General features: G+C 33.4%; 2 protein-coding genes across 5 annotated transcripts in view; both read left to right on the top strand.

The window, feature by feature from the left end:
• Positions 1 to 6381, top strand: part of LOC124369811 (probable ATP-dependent RNA helicase DDX27) — an 82445-nt gene extending 76064 nt beyond the window's left edge. For all 3 annotated transcript variants that reach the window (XM_046827936.1, XM_046827928.1, XM_046827946.1), the window contains 6 exons: positions 64 to 198; positions 2580 to 2757; positions 3623 to 3820; positions 3912 to 4178; positions 5714 to 5795; positions 6209 to 6381. In XM_046827936.1, coding sequence (XP_046683892.1) covers positions 64 to 198; positions 2580 to 2757; positions 3623 to 3820; positions 3912 to 4178; positions 5714 to 5795; positions 6209 to 6326 — 978 coding nt within the window. In that variant the 3' untranslated portion in view covers positions 6327 to 6381. The remainder of the gene's footprint in view (positions 1 to 63; positions 199 to 2579; positions 2758 to 3622; positions 3821 to 3911; positions 4179 to 5713; positions 5796 to 6208) is intronic.
• Positions 6382 to 12212: 5831 nt separating this feature from the next.
• The window catches only part of LOC124369786 (valine--tRNA ligase), a 55727-nt gene continuing 46635 nt past the window's right edge, over positions 12213 to 21304 (top strand). The window contains exons 1-3 of one of the 2 annotated variants that reach the window (XM_046827886.1): positions 12213 to 12482; positions 16439 to 16621; positions 20134 to 20261. In XM_046827886.1, coding sequence (XP_046683842.1) covers positions 12339 to 12482; positions 16439 to 16621; positions 20134 to 20261 — 455 coding nt within the window. In that variant the 5' untranslated portion in view covers positions 12213 to 12338. The remainder of the gene's footprint in view (positions 12483 to 16438; positions 16622 to 20133; positions 20262 to 21304) is intronic. The other variant, XM_046827893.1, reaches the window with a different exon arrangement.

The raw sequence follows: 21304 nt of genomic DNA, 5'->3' as shown, positions 1-21304 counted from the left end.
GAATTTATTTGATTTAATAAAATGTTTAGAGACCTCTGTTTAATGCAATTGTTTGATGCACAGGTGGGAGAGTTGCATGGAAACCTGTCTCAGCCGCAGAGACTGGAGGCTCTGAAGAGGTTTAAGGAGGAACAGGTGGATGTTCTGGTAGCCACTGATGTAGCAGCTCGGGGTCTGGATATCTCTGGTGTCAAAACTGTCAGTACTAGTAACTATAGTAATACAATAGTTTTTGTAAACATTAGCCATACCTTTAAAACGAGAAATTTCACAACGATTGAAGCCGTTTCTTAATACAGTAGACTCTCATTAATCTGGCAGATAACCACGGTGTTGCTGGATTAGTGAAAAGGTCGGATTATTGGAAGGTCATTAATAAAAATGCTTAAAATGTAGAAAATGTGTGTTTATTACACTGAACACTATTCAAAATTACTATTACAGACTTGTATATTAATTTTAAATGAAAAGCATTAAAACATTTTCTTTAAACATTCTTTGTATTATCTTTTGTTTCTTGGCTTGAAAAGACACTTTTAATACTTTCTCTACAACACTAAGCACAGGAGCAATAATAGCATGGATAACACTGGCACTGTTAACGTGAACAGCGGGTTAACCACAAGACAACTGAGCGATCATAGGTTGTTTGTTAACACAGTTTTCAGTAACGTGTCTCAACTTGAATTTTCCACTCCACATCCACCAAAATACACTGGATTACTACAGTGCTGAAGTGGTGCAGTGCCAGATTATAGAGGTCTACTGTAACATATTTCCCAATTTCTTGTAGTACCCAATGATACAAAACATTAAAAATTTATTGTGACATTTTATGTAACTTTACCAGTTCTCTTCTATTTATGTGCCTCTGTGTAGTTCCCCATTACTGAAGTTGTAACAATACCCGATTGGTCCAGAACCCTCCTGAAACTGTATTAATCCAGTCTACTTACTTGATGAGAAAACTTCCAATAGATAAAGAATGCGCTCAAGCTGCAATGTAGGATTAGTCCTGTTTTCAATGTTTGAATGCACTGTGATTGTGTTTAAGTAGACTTGGTGCCTTAATAAAGAACTTGTGTCTTTGACACCTGCTGATAGCTCTAAACCGCCGTAAAGTTTGCTGCATGGTTACTCTGAATACAGATGACCACTCACATTAATTTGTTTCTTTATGATGCAGTTGTTTTAGAGTAAGCTATATGCCTTATTTACCTATTCTATTGTTACTCTTAATTTTCAGGTTTGTACTTATTGTTTTTTTCATTGTAGTGATTCTTGAGAAATTAAATGAATGCTGACACGTGCTGGTTACGTGGATAGAATTTAACATTACACGGTTCTTGTAGTTCACTGTATTTCCGCTAGATATCGTTGGTATCTCTGTTACTAAGTGTTTAGATGCCACAAACAAAAAATTAATTTTGTTTTCATACTGTGGCTTACCTGTTTTTAAAATATTTTGTGTATTTTTCACTGCTGATCACTGTATTCTCTGACTGTTATTGACATTAAGTGTAATGATGGAGCATGATTCAGAAGTTTATGAAGTATTGTACAGTGGTTGTGAGTATAATTCAAGATAGTGATAAAAGCTTTGAAGATTGCATTATACCCATATCTAGAAACCATTTCAATTTAGTTGAAAACAACTCAGACTGAGGATGGTGGTTATCTAATATTTCCCGGACAGGACAACTCGGATGATAATACCCTCCCCTCATGAGTATGAGCAACAGTAAAGTACATTTGACTTTTGTACTGTATTAGATCTAGAAATACTGTTGACGTGCCTAGTTGACTCTGGTCCCGAAGATTCTTCTGTTGGTAGGCCTACAATAGTTCATAGCATTTCTAGCACTTCCAATGGAATTTAGCAAACAATTGGACAATTTATCCAAACAAAAGTAAAAGTAAAAATAGTGAGCAGTCTACATTAGGGGGAGAAACAAGAAAAATGACTGGGCCTAAGTTCACTTTTGAGTTAACTTTTGCAAACATTTTTACATATTTAATGTAAGTGTTTAAATAAAACATTTTATTTCTTTAAATTTATATAACAATGCAGAGGAACAGTTATTTTAAACAATGTTTCAAATTTCACTGCTTTATTATAAAAAAAGTGATTATTGTATAACTAAACGCTTAACATTTTCACCTAAATTAAATGCGGCTACCTCAGTGGGTTAACTTGATATTGCAAAATGCCAACAAAACTTAATTTACAAATTTATTTTCATTAATTGTCTATGAGTTGAATTACAAAAAAATACTCTTTTTCACCTTTTTTGATCTAAGCAATTATGTTTATAATCCATTTATTACTATCAAAACTCAAAAAAAAAAAAAAATAGTTTTAGAGTTACTTTCTTTATGAGTAGTTTTGTTAAGTGTTACAAATCAAATATTATTTATAAAATATTGAGGTTTTTATTCTAATTTTAGTTCAAAATATATCAGTCTTGTATAGGTTTTATAAAAAATGTTTCTACCAATAATAAAAATGTTTGTTTTGTTTAACGGGATTGTTTTCTTTACTTATACAGGAAACTAAAAGGAACAATTGACTGTTTTAGGTCATCAACTTCCTGTTACCACCCACTCTGGAACATTACATTCACCGTGTGGGACGAACTGCACGAGCGGGTCGAGCTGGAGTGTCAGTCAGTCTTGCGGGTGAGAATGAACGCAAACTGGTCAAACAGATCGTCAAGCGAGCACGCAATCCGGTCAAGAGCAGAGTGATACCTGCAGGTCTGGATAGTCTCTTCCTGTTCAATAGTTTTGGATGGTTAGAAATATTACCAGGATTACATAGGCGTAAATAAGCAGAAAATTCTACCAAATCTCGATATAAAAAATGTAATGGGCATTTGCTATCTATTGGTATTATCCCTGCAGAAGAGTTGTGCATTACAGAATGAAATGATAGAAAAGTATTTTTACCTTAAGAATTTTTGTTTTTTTCTTTTTTTTCTTATTTCGTATTTGAAACTGGTTTGGATGTCAAGACAATATCATCAGTCAGGTTGTAGAAAGATGTAAATATTTATTTCCTATGCATAGTCTTCATTGATGTTAAAGTAACTTTTAAATAAAACACACATACACAGACATAAAGATTAAAAACTGAACGTTCCGTGCTTTGGCCAACCATAACTAACCTAACTATTTTGATGTGAAACACTGACAGACTGATTCCTGTAGCAATAATGTCTGTAGCATGTCTACTGTCTAATTTAGCTCTAAATCAGCACTCTTAAGACCTATGACACTAGTCGGCTAGCTCCTGCCAGCATATGATTTTGTAAATCAATTGACACATAAGTGAATAAGCACTAAAATAAACTGCACTAATAGATGGAAACAGTACTTCTATATTGAAAGAAAGCGTGTAAAAAGATATTGTACACCATTTCTTTTAGTGATTGGCTTTAAAATTATATACTGTATAGTCCAAATACATCAGTGATATACAAGTTATGAAAACAGTTGATTAAATAATTTTTCTTAGCTATAAACTATGAAATCGAAAATTCAGGTTATGTTTACATTTTTATAAACAGTAAAAGCACTATACATGACTTTTTTTAATAAAATATATTGTGGATTTGATCAGAAATTGTGGACAAGTATCGCAAGAAGGTGGCAAGACTGGAGGATGAGATTAATAAGATCCTTCATGAAGAGTGGGAGGAGAGAGTAATGCAGAGAGCAGAGAACCAAGCTAATCGTGCAGAAAAACTGCTCAAGGAGGGAGGAGAAGAAATGCCCCGGTCATGGTTCCAGAGCCACAAACAACGCCAGGAGGAGAAAGGTAATATAGTAATTTGATTTTGGAAATTATGTACACTTAGGTTGGATGTGATTGAAGTTTGATAACTAGTTAAATTGCTGCCTTCTTACAGAAAGACTGAGACTAACTGAAATGAAGAATGAACCAGGCAAGTCGAAGGAAGTGAAAGGCAAAGAGAAAGAAGAGAAAGCTCCAAATGAAGTACAAGAAAGGCCACGCCAAAACAAGAAAAAGAAGAAGAAGCATGAAGAGAGCCCTGAGGAAAGAGTCCAGCAGGAAATGGAGAAGGTCATGTTGCTGCAAGCGAGATTGGCTAAGAAGAAGCGGAAACCAAAGAAAATTAAAACAGTAGTTGACAGTGCATTTGATGGAGCAACAGGTAAATATTACAACAAACTGTGGCAATTATGATATTAATCGTTGTATAGAGTACTAATTTAATAGTATTAGAAACAGAATAAATGTGATATTTAATTAGACAGCTGTATTGAAATCAATAAGACTTTAAATAATATTAGACATTATAGTTGCTACAAAAAATGTTGCTATTTTATAACATGTTTAGGTCAAAATAAAACTGTTAGAATCTATTGTTTTAATAGAAGCCTAGCCTGTTTTGTAAAATGCACAAAATAATAACAATGTCACTTTGTAAAAACATTCATAACTTAGTTCAAGAAATACTAAAACTAAATATTAAAGATTCTTATTACAGATTCGACTAATTTCATCAAACTACCAGATAATAATGTACTACTTAAAGTAATGTCTTACAACTATTATAAATTATCGTTTCTTGTATATGATAATTTAATTTTTAATTAAATTATCATATTATCTATGAAAATTGAAGTTTTAATTTTCATAGATAAAAATTAATATTAAAACGTTAAAAGAATAATTTATAATTAATGATAACAATGACAAATCCCTGGTTACTATGTTAGCTTGTTTCTTCGTGTTCAATATTGCAGAGTTAGTTACATAATTAAAAAATGTATTTTTATTGCCATAAACATCAAAAAGGAAATTAAAATTAAAATAATAGTATAATTTGTAGATTTGTGACTAAGCTGTTGGAATTAAAAGTGTCAATTAAACTTTTTATTAATTAAATAAATCTCTAGTTTGTTAATATAAAACAATATTTTATTAATTAAAGAAGTAATAATTTTTGAGACTACAAAAAATGTAACCATGGGTGCCCTCAGAAAAGTTTTATAAGGAGTTGTAAAATAGAATAATCCCCAGAAAAGTAGAGTCCGGGAGTATTTCCCCAGGAAAATTTTGGAAAATGGATAATTGAAAATGACATTTTATGCTATTCTAGTGCTTAAAATGTTGCATTTTTTTACTACTCAGTGGACTTGTATGCTTTGTGTGGATTTTTTATGCTTAGTATTCGTAGGAAAAGAATGAGGGAAAATGCAGACTTTTTGATCTATCAAGATATTTTTACAAGAACCAAAAAGGAGATTGAATTTTGTGGACGAAAAAAAAATAAGTTGACCACATCTGTTATAATGTATAATGTTCATCATTACATTAGCTGTGGTGGATGCTTGTTACTACTATTCCGGCTGTCCTAAAGTCAGAACATGAAGGTGTTATCAATGTATTCTGTAGCTAGATTCACATTATTATTATTCTAGCTGTGAAGGTGTTAAACAAAAAACAGTTATGTATCACAATGATTTGTTTATTTGCCGATTTCCCTGACTTTATTATAATTTCTCCAGAGCCAAGGAGAGTGGTTGCACCCTCTTGCACTCTCCTGCTGGCACTCATTAATGCAACAGCTTGAGTGTTCTAAGTAAATTTATAGCTGCTTCAAATTTGGTTTTACATATATCACACGTCCTTACACATTCTAAAATTAACTATAAATATATAAGAATTGCGATCCTGTTTCAGGTGGAAGAAAGCGAAAACAGTCTTCTTTTGAGCATGAACTTACAGACACCAGCAAGAAGGGAGTGAAGCGTTTACGATATGAGTAAGTTGATCAGTTAACTTGTATAAAGATAGATTAGTAATACTTCACTACAGAGGCGAAATTAGGGGCATTCGGTTCTCTCTTACATTAGGAATCTCATAGAATATAGCTTATTACAACTATATAGTAAGGAAGCATATCCAAATTTGGAATATGTCAAAAGTTGTTAGAAACCGGCTTTGGTGAAATTGTACAAAATATCAGCACCTCCAAAATGTCATTTTATATTTGAAAACTGTAAAATTTGAAACTTATTAAGGAGATTTTGTGCATTACTACGAGTACATGCTTATTTGTAGGTATAAAAAGTTATGTTTGAAAATGTGTTATGCATAATGTATTATTGTCTATTTGAAATGTTTACAATCTACAGTTATCTTTTTATTTTTACTAAGTTATCATTTTTGTTTCAGAGCAAACAAGATTAACAAGCAAGAAAAGTTTGGGAAGAAACATCAGAAACCACAAAGTGCTTTTGGTAAACAGAAAGGGAAAAGTTATTCTAACAAATCAAACTTTAAAAAGAAATAGAACTATTTTAATAATATTATTGTTAAATGATATAAAATATATTTTTAACTCATAATATTAATTGTTTTATTTATAACCCTAAACTTTAATTCACCTCTAATACTAAATTAACTTTGAAAAAAACTAATTGAATATAACAATTAAATCACAAGATCTGTGGGTGTATGATACCTTAAAGCGTGTTATATCATATGTTCAGGAAGGGCTTTGAAATCTACATTTGTTATTACACTTCAAATGAAATGCATTCGTGTGGATGTTAATGAAAGATTTTGGAATTTTATCATAAACTCATTTTTGTTATATTCTTTAAGTTTGATGGCTTGTGGTTTGATTAAGATGTCCCTCACCTCGGCTGGGTATTTGGCATCCTATTTGCCACAATACAATTGAATTTGGTCTTATCTGATGCCAGCCTGGAAAAACTGGTTCTGGAATCTTCACTGCAATGCGGTTCACCATAGAAGTGGCAGTGTTCAGCATGATTTAATTCTGTAGAGGTATTTTTACTTGTCTCTTTGCCTACTATGCATATCACGTCGGAGTAACCTCTGTTAGGTGGTTGGGAAAGTAAAAATTGTATTTTAAATGTTTACAGAATGTACAATGGAGAATCAAATCTTTATTTACTCAAAACAAGAACATTTACCGTATATTTTATCTGAAGAAATAGAAGGATTAAAATGTCACATGTCATAAAAAAACAGTATTGGTTACCCTACAATGCCATTTTGAAAACTTAAAGAGTTGTCAAAAATATATGTAAGAATATATGTTGCTTGAAAAGTTTATGAAAAGGATCAATTATGATTTATGTTGTATAATACCTAGGATAAAAATTTGCAAATACCTATCTATCTATATATATAGCTACTTGAAACCTATTATGAGGGGGTACCCAAAAGAAATAAAATTATTTTTTTAAAAACTCTATGTTTTTAAACTTTTACATAAAAACCTTATCCCCTTCAAAATACTCTCAAATTACAACTAATACATTTGTTCTATCAGTTTTTCCACAGAATGAAGAATATTGGAGCATTGGAAAAAAGGTTTAATTTACTATCACTGTTAAATGAATAAAACATTTCCCTATATATATATATATATATATATATATGTGTAGAAAAAGGCCAACATATTAATATTAATTAACTATATTTCGCATTACGCTTCTTCAGATCAAAACAACATAACGAAATACATAAAATAATTAAAAACATACATGTAAACAGATAAATAAATTAATAAGCATAATATTCTTGAAATGACATATGTTCAAACTGTGGGTGTAAAGATGAGTGTTCAGATGATTTAAATTTATCGAAGATTTAATCCATAGGGAAATTTAGATTTTGTGACAATTTGACATGCTTGTTCTAAATTTCTTAATTTTGATGTATTTGAATTATTTTTTATTGATCGTATTGGTTTTACTGTATATAAATTTTCTTTGTGTATTTTACTATGAATGACTAATGGTTTTGATTCATCACTATGCTTAAAATCGTAACGGTGGCCTGTCATTCTTATTCTTAAATTATTTGTTGTTGAGCCAATGTAGTCTTTAGGACATTGTTTACACTGAATTTGATATACTACATTTTTTGTATCACATGTCAAATGCCAATAATTTTATATTCTTTTTTAGTTGAACTACTTTCGAATTTTGATGACTCTTGTATTTGATTGCACACCATGCATCTTGATTTATTGCATGGATGTGCTCCTTTAAATTTAGTTTCCACATCAGAATCAGCTGGTAATTTAGGTTTCGATATAATGTCCTTTAAGATAGGAGGTCTTTTAAAAACAATATGTGGAACACTTTTTAGAAATGAGTCTGTCAGTGGAGAATTTTGAAGAATTTTGTAAGCTACTTTAAAAATGTTAATTATGTAGAGACCAGGATGATATTGTGTTATTAATTTAGGCTCATCATAATATTTCTTTTTGACATAATTATTATTAAGGTTACTTTCATTGAACTGTAGCTTTTCATTCAATAGGTTCTCAGGATATCCTCGTTTAAAAAAAGCATCATATGTTACTAACGTAATTTTTTAGATCTTCACTCTCGCTGCATAATTTGGTTGCTCTTGTAACCAAGCTTTTGGGAATTGATCTTTTTACATATACAGGGTGTCATATATATCTTTATATATATATATATATATATATATATATATATATATATATATATGACATACTATTCTGCCAAACCAATATTCTGCTTTTTGCCAATGGCGCCATGTAGCGGGTACATCACAGCGATAACCGGATCAAGCAACATCGAGCGTGGCTGCTGCTTGGGTGGGTGACTGCTGAGCGATCCTGTCCTTGCAAGCAGCCCGCCCGTGCCCGGCCATTGGTGGTGGTTCGGAAGTCACCTTTAAGCCGTTGATCCCCAGGTTAAGTGTTAGAGAGGGCTTCTTAGCCCTAACTTCGCGTGGTAAAATAAGACATCTTTACTTTACTTTTATTCTATATATGTATGTTTTACTTTTCAGATTATGGTGGTTTTGGGTTCTGGAGGCCCATAATCGTATAACATCCAAAAAGATAACTGAATATTTAACCATGAGGTCTACCTTAATCGCGTGCGATACGCAGATTTCTCTGATCTTTACCTAACAGTTAGATACTTAAGTAGAGATGGGCAGTATATAATGTATTAGTATCGGTAACAACGTTATACAGTGGTAACCAGGATAACGTGTTACCAGTGACACTCTGTTATTTCAGATGGCCTGAATGATTTGGTGTTCTCATAACGTCTTTCTGGCCGAGGCTATTATATTATCATATTGCAAGTAATGAAGAACGGACCAGTTGTGGTAACACTTTTCTGGTATGTTACTGAGAAACCAATAACATTGTGAAATGGGTTTGATGGTGCGGAAGGGACAGAGAATAAAATATCAGATTTAAATCAATAATAATAAATAAATACAATATATTTATCAAAATAGAAACGTAGACTTATTTTTTGTAAAATGAGAACAAATCAATTATAAGTAATCTACTCTAAAGTAACCTACTAATCTAAGTATTATATTGTAGTGAGTTAGTTAAGTTTTGTGTACTAAACTATTATACAAAAAAACTGCATTGTATTGTGCAGTGAACATTTTAAATAACCAGTTTAAAATTTATTATATTTCAAAGTAGTCCAAAGTCGAAATACACGCAATCAAATGGATACCCACCAACTGCGACCAGCCCAGCCCGGACCGGTCTTTTATACTGTCAAAATGCATACAAATGGACACCCGCCCACTGCGAGTGGCCCGGGCGGACTTGGCCCACACGGCACCCCAAGAGCCGACCGAGGTCGGGCCGGGCCGGTCGTAGTGGGCGCCGTACTTAACGTCAGTTCAGTAACAGCTTGATGCTAATACCAAGCGTGGGTCGGCTTATAAAGTTACCACGGTAAAGATTACTGGAACGTAATACTAAGTAATGACGTTATTTTGGTAATAGGGTTTTTCAATACAAATAACGGTATTTCCTATCTCTATACTGAAGGAGCTAGACAGCGAGAACCGTGACTAGCATAAGTAATGGTTTTCCCTCCACTTCACATTAGAGCACGTGGTGCAGTCAGTGCCAAACAAACGTAGTGCTGTGATTGTTGTCACTTGTTTCTCCATGTGCGTGGAATTGTTCCTATTTCTTTTCGTGCTTGTTCGTTTGCTCATAGTTTTATTCACCACTTCAACCAACAGCATGGCTACCCTTCCAAGTTTGGTTTGCAAAGTTGGACGGCAAAGTGTACAACAGCGAGTCACAAGAAGTGATTTTGTCAGTTATATATTTTACGAAAGCTGGAGCTGAAAGGTTTTTAATAGACGTTAAGAATGTGCGTAAACGAATTCAAGCTGCAACTGGCGCGTCAAAAATACGCAGACCAGTATAAGTGTGAAAAAAAGGACAGTAGTACAAGGTGGCGTTCCTTCATCATTCGACACTCCAAACAAAAAAAGAAAACGCCCAAAAAGTGTAACTGGTGTGGATGATCTTTTGTATAACTATGGTTAGGCGTATTGTAAACATTGTTATTTGGTAGAAAAATGTATTCTGGCTGTCAAAAATTCAGACAAAAATGCAAGCTGATATGAACTTTGTAGGTTCAAGAACAAGCATAGGGCGAATTCTTACACGAATGGGCTACACATGGAGAAAAACGAAAACCGATAGAAATATCAATGGAATCATATAACGCGTCCTAGCAAAGATTTGTGTTATTTAAATTACCAAGTCTCGAGCAGAAGGTATATATATAACGATGAGTCATACATTTCTCTTGTGTAAAAAAGGGATTGCTCGATGATTCAAACGCCGGTGTTGCTGCGCACATCAACAAAGGAACCAGCCTTATAATGGCAAGCGCATCACAAAACTGGCGATTATCACGACAAAATGAATCACAAAATGTTCATTAAATGATTAACAGAAAATGTAATACCAAATTTGCCAGAAAAAGTGTAATGGTCATAGACAACGCTTCGTATCAAAATAGTCAAGTGGATAAAAGTTCTACCTCTAATAATAATAAAGGTCATATGCAAGCCTCATTGTAGTTCAAAAATATGCCCTTTACCTTCTGTAGCATGCTTAAAGTTCAATTATTCGGCTTATTAAACGTCACAAGTCTGTATATAAAGATATATAGTATACAACACATTAAACAAACATAGACATGACATTTTAAGACTGCCTCCTTATCGTCCAGAGCTTAATGCTATTGAGCTAGTCTGGGAAGATGTCAAAAATTGGGTAACTTTTACAATTTTCCAGACATAGCTTGGGATTTTAAAACTGCGACTTTTAAAATTGCTTATGTTAAAAATCTAACAAGGCAAAAATGTGAGAACATTTCTATCGATGATTGAAACGAAAATGTGTGAAAATGCAAAGAAACACAAGCAGGAGTTCTATAGAGCCTTTAGTTATACATTGGGAGCGAAATCCAGTGACGATAAAGGTTTATTTAAATGATTCAGTATGCAGTGCTAAAGTTGAAGGAGTATGAGTCAGATGTGGATAAGTTTCAATAGAAAGTCGTGCAAATTAATGATGGAAATATTTTACTAAATTTTAAAATATAACAAAGGCTACCTGTTGAATTTAACAAGTTTGATAACAAAACAGTTATACTTAAAATGACCACTTTAAAATATAACTTTGTTTTTCTCTAAATTCACTTATAATTTACAAAAGAATTTACAAAATACTTAAATTTTTATCAAATCTTGGCAGACCATTATTTTTATAGAGATAGAGATATGCGAGCGAGTCTCAGTGACAGGCGAGGTAGACATACTAAGGGACGGGGTCAGTTGTTTACTGACTGTATGGTCGCGCCTGTATGGTCGAGAGGAGTTTGTTTGTGGCGGAGAAAGGCGCTGCAGACAGAAATACTTACCGCGCGGTTCACGCTTGCTTGCTCCCTCAATACTTATTTCTTAAGGCTTAACAAATGTATGGATAACATCAATGAGATTCTGTGGTATATGCTATACTCATGGAATAAGTAATTGTAATACAAATGTAGGACTTCTTCCACAGTTAGTAGGAACAACAAATTGATTGATTTATTGGTACATTTTAGAATTTGACTGATTGCAAGATTCTTTAAGTAAATTTCTAACATTATGTGGAACGGTTTGCACAAATTACACTTTTTTAATAGTAATCATCTGATGTTTCCAGTTCACATTGCATTAAAACACGTTAATATAATCGAAATCTCGAAATATTGTGACTTTTTTGTGGTAAACGTGTTTTTATTTTCGTGGGCGAAGTTAGGGCTAAGATGCATCAAAAGATTTCCTGTAGTATAATCTAACTCATAATTGTATAACTTGTGATAAAAACACTGACCAGTTGGTTTGTGCTAGCGTAGGCTGTTCGGCCGCTGTGCTGTTACACGTTACGTTTTGTCGACTGTCACTGTTCCATAATAGCATTGCTTCTATTAATTTTCTAACCTCATTGATCGAATGAAAAATGATGCAATCAACTGAACAAGATGAATTGCCTCAGAAAACTCCAAAACAATTGGAAAAGGAAGCCAAGAAGTTAGCAAAACTTGAAAAATTCAAGCAGAAACAAGATTCACAGCAGAAGGGACAGGCCAAAGAAAAACCCGAGGTAACTTAGTAACACCATGCTTCATACTGACTATAAGGTTACCTTTGAAACCCATACTGTTATAAGTGATAATATAAGTAACTCCACAATTACAGAATTTCTACCAATGGAATTTGTCAGTGTTGGATACTATTGGGATACCCTAAAGTTAAAAAATCAACAAGTATTGAATACATTGAGATTGTAATATATTTTTTGCTGGGTATGTTTACCTTTAAAGGTAAAAAAGTTGGAATAAAATATCTTATTTTTGAGTCTCCAAGGGTTTTGCTGTAGTGATCGTCACTTCAATCAAATTAGAGTACTAAATTATCTATTAGAATTACCTAACTATCAAATACAAAAACATAATTATAGTTATTTACAATTAATTATTGCCAGCTCTTTTTAATGTTTTATAGGGCAAAGTTCAATAAGCAGACCCGGTTTTTATATCGCTTATTACAATCATCGATACTTTATATATTGAATAACAGAACTATCAATGGATATCAATGCATCTAAAATAATAAATTAAAGTCACATGTTTCAAATTAATAAAAATAGTTTAAAGAATTGCTTAATGTCATAAGTAAACTAAAGGAACCATAATCACTAACCAAATGATAAAATTCAAGACAGGTGACAGGAAAAACCTAATTTTAATAATAAAGAAAATGTAAAAAAAATAAACAATATTATTGGCTCAATATTGCTATAAGTAAATTTAAATAAAGAAACAAAGTAAAATCGGTACTTTGGGATTATACCGACCACACCCAGACATGAATCGTTATTTCACATTTCGTTTCTACTGATTACTAGATTAGCGTAGAACAATATTTCGTCAATATAAAACAGGAATTGTCTTATCGCAAACACCTCCCCATCCTCAGACAGAGGTCAAAGTCGAGCGTCTAGTAGATAACGTGATTGCAGAGTCTCGCCGCCCGTTCAGCTGGTGCATCGCTTTGTTGTACTTCCGTGTTTTACCTCTACATTTCTCCAAACACAAAAATTCAACAAAAACAAACATTTACCAAACTAAACTTTTTATTAAAAAAACACTCAAAACTTGTTTTTATTCTTGATCACATTCCGCCACCCAAAATGCGAGTGCCTCCGGCCATCAGCGCGGGCTTCGGCAGCACCTTCGGTGCTGCCCCGCGCTGATGTCGACGAAAGAAAAACATCCCTCGAGATAGTACCTATCAGTAAAATATCAAATTCTAGAGGGGCTAATCAGAAATATAAATTGAATTGTAATGGAAAGGCAATGATGTACCGTGCAAATCACGTGATGCCGCGCGGCCTGCCGTAATCAGGATTCTCGAGAAAGATAAGATAACAGCGACAACAATACCGATCACAATACCTGGAAATGCTTGTAAGTTTGTAATTTTGTAATTGAAGAGTTGTTTTTTCGTTCTATCATGTTTGTTTCTATAAATTTCTATTTTTGTGTTCTTCATACTGGTGTGGTCGGTATAATCCCAAAGTACCGTAAAATCATTTGTAAGGTTTTTAAATAGTGGATGCAACTACACAATGCACATGTGTTATTGGCTGCAGTATAGTAAGCGACCACCACTACAATCAAATCAGAATACCAACCTATGGATTAGAAATACCTTAACTATCGAATACTAAAACATTTAAACTATGCTTATTTACAATTAATTATTGTCATATCTTTTTTTAATGTAATGAATAACAATTATCTTTCAAATTAATTCAAACAAAGTCAATTTATTTGTATCGTTTTTGAGTAGTGGCTGCAAATACAATGGTGATGTACATGTGTTGTTTGGGTCACAAGCTGCCAGATACGTTTATCGTTCAAATAGTAAAAAGTTAGTAAATGTTACACTATACACTGCTTTGTGTGTTACTTTTTATTAATACAAAAAAGGAAAAAAAGTTTTTTATTCATCATTAAATTATTTCATTTCTGAACTATACTGTAATTTGAAATAGGGGTATCAATTTACAATAACGTGACCATGGAAAGGTATGTTCATTTTTTTTTCCTGAAAACTACAATTTTTTCCTGAAAACAATAGTGAAGAAAAAATTCGTCGGCAACGAAAATCAAAGGAGTTACGATTTTTTGAAATCCTCTGAAAACTCTGTTTTTGACAGTACCTCTGGCAATTTTACTGAAATGATGACGTTAATCCTGTCAACGATGCCTGCCCGCTGCGCAGTGCTGTGCACTGCTTGCTCTTTTAGAAAAAAAATTAACTCGAGCTTGCAAAAGTCGAATCCCAGATCACGTGATGCCCCTGATCCTTAACCCTCCAAGTGTTGTTCGACAAAATTTTGTTGGTTATTTTCCATCCTTAATGCAATAATGCCCGAAAGGCATCAATATAATACAATGATATACTTTCCCCCCAGTTTATATGCACCTGTGATAATAATACTGGGCTATAAATGCCCAACCCATGAAAAAAAGTCCATTTTTCATGGTCACGGTATTGTAAATAAATACCGAAATAGGCCCTAACCTATGACATAATTCAGTTCGAGAACCGACTTTCTGGTTTTGGTAGTTTAGGTAATCATGACTATTGATGATTTAATTTGGTGGTGGCCATTCGTTATACTGCAGTCTAGGCTCTACTCAGGTATTGTTTATTTTCAAAATATTAGTTTTAACAATTTTTCTTTTTTCATCTATATGATATAAGGCTTTGGGAAATAATGATCTATTACCATCTTTACAATATTCCTGAAGATGTAACTTAAACACTCATTAGCTTAACGATTTTAGTGTGGAAAATATTGAAACATAATAGAGTGAATTTTGGCAATATTGTCATCTTTGTCTACTTTATTAACTTTTATCAAACCAGTCATTTTCCCAGAAGGGAATGTTTTTCAGAATTTCCTCAAAATGATTACATGACATTGCATGTGAAACTGCTTCATGATGTGCATCCTCTGCCATTTCCCAGTACATTCAGTAATGGGCCATAGTGTTATATCCTGAAAGAAAAATAATAGCAAAAAACAAACTATTTCATTTTTTGATGTAGAAAAAAATGTTTCCTTTTTCTAGGGAATATTGATTAGTACAATGAACAATACCCTATGACCTCGTCATCAAAGAACATTTCAAACAGTCCTACACAGGAGAATAATCATTTTACAAGAAATTTGCATGAGTAAACTCTATAATGCTTACACCTGCATATTCCACCAATTTTTATTGTAACTAATCCATCTTCAGTTAATTTTCTTCTGATCAGCTCGCCACCAGCTCTGAGTAGGTCGCCAGATAAATGATTTGTCCTACACAATCAAAATTTCCCACAAAAATATTTAATTTGTGTGTCCACAAATGTCGACAGTGGGAAGATCAGGTTAATCAATCTAACCCATAAACATAACCACTAACCCATAAACATAACCACTTAGATTAGTGATCAACAATACATTGATAGCTGTTACTAAATGTTTAGAATTAGATGCATCTGGAAGAATATGTTGCACTTGACATGATTTGGACATATGAGGATGAGTGAACATGTTCTTCCCATAGACCATTGGTTAATCTGATCTCTCCATGAACAGGACAACAGGGTTTTTTTTCTAATCATAGGAAATTGTTCAGAAATATGCTTCCCTTTAAGAGAAAGAGAATAAGAAAGGCTTCACACTTAATATTTATAGGATTATAGACTTCTGTCAATTGGTATATTCGAATTAGTTATAAAAGGTACCTACATCTGTGCTTCTCAGTGATATTTAGAAAAGAAAATTCTTTGCTTTAAGCCTTATAAATTAATCTGAAAAGATTATTACAATGATCTGTACTGTACAGTTATTTATATGTTTTATAATTGTAATAAGTTACAAATATAAAAGTTATATTAAATATTTGTCTAAAGATTTTATAAAATATTCTTTGACTGCAATAACCCATCATAATATTGAGAGTAGTCCAAATGAAATGTTATATTATTTTGTAGAAAAAAGAAAAGAAAAAAGAAGTGAAGAAGGAAGCAGTCGCAGCAGTCTATGAGATAGAGACACCACCTGGTACCAAGAAGGATGTATCAGGACCCATGCCGGATGCGTACAGCCCTCAGTATGTGGAGGCAGCATGGTACAGCTGGTGGGAACAGGAGGGTTTCTTCAAGCCAGAATATGGAGTAAGATATAGGCTGCATTGTGTAAATGTCTGTCATATATTTCTCACCAAATCAGTCTGATAGAGTTGTTACAATACAATGTAATACTGCAAATTAAGAACTTCCGAACTGCTAGAATTCGCTCTTATCTTTTAAATACACATATGTTTATTATCCTGTACCATAATAGCTTATTGGCAATGGCATATTCTAAGGACTCCAACTATAAGAGCAGCTCCTCTTCTGAATTGTTGAATTACAATAATGTAATCTGACTAATGTATACTTTACTGCTAAATTAAATATTACTTTACATGTCATGTGTTTTCAGTTTTATTTGTTAAGTTTTTGGAACATAAAGTTTCGAACAAAAACCTGTGTAATCAGGACAAGATTGACTCATTGATGAGCCAGTGCATCAGATTGTGTTGTTTCTATTGTAGTAGTTTTAATTTAAACATTTAATATTTTCAATTTTGTTCAGTACAATTTGATTAATTTGTTTACTTGTTATATTATGTAAACATATGTATCGTTTAAATCTGTATAAATTTAGTGGTAACTTAAATATATTTAATTGCATTATGTGTTAATATAATATATCTTGAATATGTTTAACACATTAACTGCTGACTAATTTTACCTATGGAGTTGGGCTGTGCTGAAAAGAAAAATTTTACTTTTCGATGTGTAGACACTCAAAAATATTTGTCTTGGGTACAAAAATAAACTTTATTACGAATTTTACCTTATTAGAAAAAAATTAATAATGGACTCGTTAAACGCGTCGGCAGCATATAGCATCACATATTTGACGCTATGTGCTGAAGACGCGTTAACGAGTCCAGGAGCTTTAAGTGACAAATAGCACTTGATTTCAATAATAATAATAGAATGGAATTTCTTTTACTTACATTCTCTGGATCGAAACACAATAATAAATTCATCACTACAAATATTTACACTATATACAGATGTTTCTTCTAGGCGTGATAACTAGCAAAACAGTCTTGAAGACACAAAGCTGGTGTTTCTGGACAAGCTTTGCACTGGTACGTTGTATCCTTTCTTCGTCCGTTACGAGTACACACTTTACACTTTTTTCTTGCTCTGATTTCCTTTGTCATTCAAAGGCAGCTTTGTAGGTAGGTGCTTCACTTCCCCCTCGTTGTCTTCCTCTTTTTCATGTTGATGTTCCCTGTCAGGCCCTAGAAGGTTTTTTCACGATATCCAATCTAAAGTCCAGCACTGTCATTTTCTTGCCAATAACAAACTTGTTATACAAAATAAAAGCATTGAGGATACCCATTTGTAAAATGTGGATCAGCAGCTTTTTGTGCCATCGCATGGTCTTCCGCTCACATGGATAGTAGCTCATGAGCTGATCCTTCCTATCCACTCCACTCATATAATTATTATATTCTATTATAGGTAAGGGCTTAATTTTTTTCCTTACCCCATCGGTTCACGGACAGATTCATGTCATTTTCATACTGGTTACTAACATAAACCACCTCTCTTACATCCTTCCACTTCCCTACCATTATACCATCATGGTATTTTGCCACCGTTTCGCCTTTCTTAAGTTTTTTAGTTATCACAATCTTTTGATACACCTACTCTGTCTGATCGTAGGGTTCCTGTAATGTAGGTTCTTTTCTCTATAAGAGATTTTGTCAGAGAAATACTGTTGTAGAAGTTGTCAGCAAAAATTGAATACCCTTTTCCAAGCCATGGTTCCATCAAGTGTAACACTACTTTCTCGGCATGTCCTTCTCCAGACAAAATGTCCATAGCACCTGCGTACACGGCAAACTTCATTACTAGTCCATTTGGTTCAGCAAGAATGTATAGCTTTACTCCATATTTATGTCTTTTATTCTTAATGTATTGTTTAAACTTAAGTCTGCCTCTAAATAGAACCATAGAACTCATCTAACGACAACTCTTTACTGGGTGAGTATATACACAACATTTTGTTGTTGAAATAGTCAACAGCAGGTTTTATTTTATGTAATCGATCATTATTTTCATCACAGTAAACAACATGTAAACATCTTAAAATTAACAAAAATCGGTCCTCGTGACATGTACTCACCAAAAAATGTTTTGAATAACTTGTCTGTACTCCAATAATGTTGTAAATGTGGCAAACGGGACAATTCCAGTATGAAACAAAAGACCAAGGAATATGTTAAATTCCTGCAAAGTCAGATCTTTCCATTGACATATTCGTGACTTTTCTTTAGTTTGTTCAGATAAGAACACCTTTTCTGCGTAACTATTGGTTTCTTTGACAATACTTTGAAGAAACACATCATCAATAATAAGTCTAAACCAATCTATTGGTTTATTACCTGGTGGAGGAATCTCTTAAACCGTTGGTTCATTAAATAAAAATGTTTTTTAATTGGGGCAATTCACTCCATTGCAAAAACAGGACGAGAAGCTTTTTTCCCTCGACGAGAAGTTGGTTTAGCTGAGGGTTAGACTGTTTATATGGCTAGGACCAGGTATAGCAAGATCGTTATCACTGGCAAGCAGGTGATGCATTATTGGGCTCGGCTGAAGTAATGTCAAGGACAGAACTGTTCTCGAGCGTGGTGTTATCAAACTCATCTTCATCACTTGATTCATTTCCACTCGGCCTAAAACTATCGCCACTACTATACTCATCAGATTGAGAGTCGTAAAGAGCATATCTGTCGATTTCACTGACAGTTAAATTATCAGGATTACGAAAAATATGTTGGATCTTTTGTCACTCATGTTAAAACACTTCAAAATCACATAAATCAAAAACGAAACTAACTTTCGAGTAAGGTAACCTATAATCTTCACTGTCCGTAAACGTCTGATTTTACAATAAACCAATCAGCTAAGCTACCAATTAGGAGGAAGCAGGTGCGCGCGGCAAGAACGCGTTTACACGTCTCCCGCACATGACTCGGTTACCTGCAGACGCGTTTACGCGTCGTCAGCACTGAATGTGTTAATACTAGTACTCTATTAGACCAGCAGGAATAAAATTTGAATGTTTCCAAAAGAGGACTGACACAAGTTTATCTAGGTAAGAGTAGGAAAAATAAACAAGATATTGTTCTGGTTGGATATTTACTGATATATAGTAAATAGGAACATGAAATACTATGATAAACAATATGTAGGAGAAACAGTTTTTGTTTATTTTATGTAACAATTACTTAACATTTATAACAAGATTACTGATCCATAGTCAATGCATATTTTAGAGTAAACAAAAGGACGTGTCTCACTTAAAATCCTGTAGACAGGGTCTCTAGCGATGTGTTTCTGTAAGAAAGTCATGTGAAGATGTGTGGAAATATCAAATGCTAACACTCATGCATTGGTAACAGGACCTAATGTTCCATTATCATCAGTTGTTAGTTATATCATTAATAGCTACCCAAAAAATTTCCATTTAGCCCCTTAAATATGACAAAAAAAAGAAATAATAGACAATTCCAAAATGCTTGAACTAATTCGAGCTAAAATAACTGTGCTTGTTTCAGCGTAACAATATCCTGGAGCCAAATCCAAAAGGAACATTTGTAATGGTCATCCCTCCACCCAACGTGACTGGCTCTCTTCACCTCGGTCATGCACTCACCAATGCTGTAGAGGACTGTATTACTAGATGGTGAGTCATGAACAAAAACACTTCTAATAGGACACACAACACAAGTGTAAAAAAAACCAAAAGAATGAAGTGCAAATCCTCAAAAAGATACAATAAAAAGAATTGGAATCTATTCTCTACTTCAAGTACCGTATCAAAAATACTTAAAGACATGAGGTTCAGTACGCACAAAAACAATCAATGCGCAACATATTCTGCATACACCAGGATGAGAACCGGATGTCCAGAGGATACAGGATATGCCTGCAGCATTCCCTGCATTATCCTTTTATGGTGTTTGCAGTACATGTTGTGCATTAACATTGGTTTGTGCTTCTCCTGACTGCTCTAGACTTTCAGGTGTACATGCTTGGTTTTTTATGTACAACTTGTCATCAACTTGTACCATTGGCTAGTTAATTGATATATTCTGGTAATTGGTAAATATAATTGGTATTATCTGAAGGTTAGGAAGAGGTTTTCTTACTGAGGATTTAAAAAACCTACATTATTAGAAAGAGCAGACTTATTTGACTTACTGTGAAAATTACGTCATTATGAAGATCGTTTCTTGTTTTCTGCATCCCAAAAGAAAGCAATGTCGGTGAGAAGACCACTCTGTCTATATCTACTATTTGTTATTAGCCTATATAAATAGGTAAATACATTTGTACTACTTATTATAAATATAAAAAATTGATCGGACTTTTGAAAAGTTGGACGATCTGAGACGTGGTCTGATGTTGGGAAATGTCCCTGGCCATTAGTGCGAGCTTCAGTGGCACCTTCCCACACTTCTGGCAAAAAAGAAAAACATCCCTTGAGATAGTACCCAAATTCAAGCTCAGATCACGTGATTGCTCATAAAGGTTATCATGAAATTTGGTACTACTAGTAACATATATAGGATAATCTTATCTTAACTTACTTTTATATAAATAAATAAAAATGTTTTATTGGTTGTGTTCATCAAAGTACTCTGCTTTACATGGCAACTCCTGTCAAAGTATACCAAACTTATTTAACAGAGATCACACGAAGATAACAAAACGAGTAACATTAAT

The sequence above is a fragment of the Homalodisca vitripennis genome, chromosome 1 (genome assembly GCF_021130785.1).
Source record: "Homalodisca vitripennis isolate AUS2020 chromosome 1, UT_GWSS_2.1, whole genome shotgun sequence".
Taxonomy (NCBI): Eukaryota; Metazoa; Arthropoda; class Insecta; order Hemiptera; family Cicadellidae; genus Homalodisca; species Homalodisca vitripennis.
The sequence above is the reverse complement of the archived record's forward strand: the minus strand, read 5'-3'. Positions and strand labels throughout refer to the sequence as shown.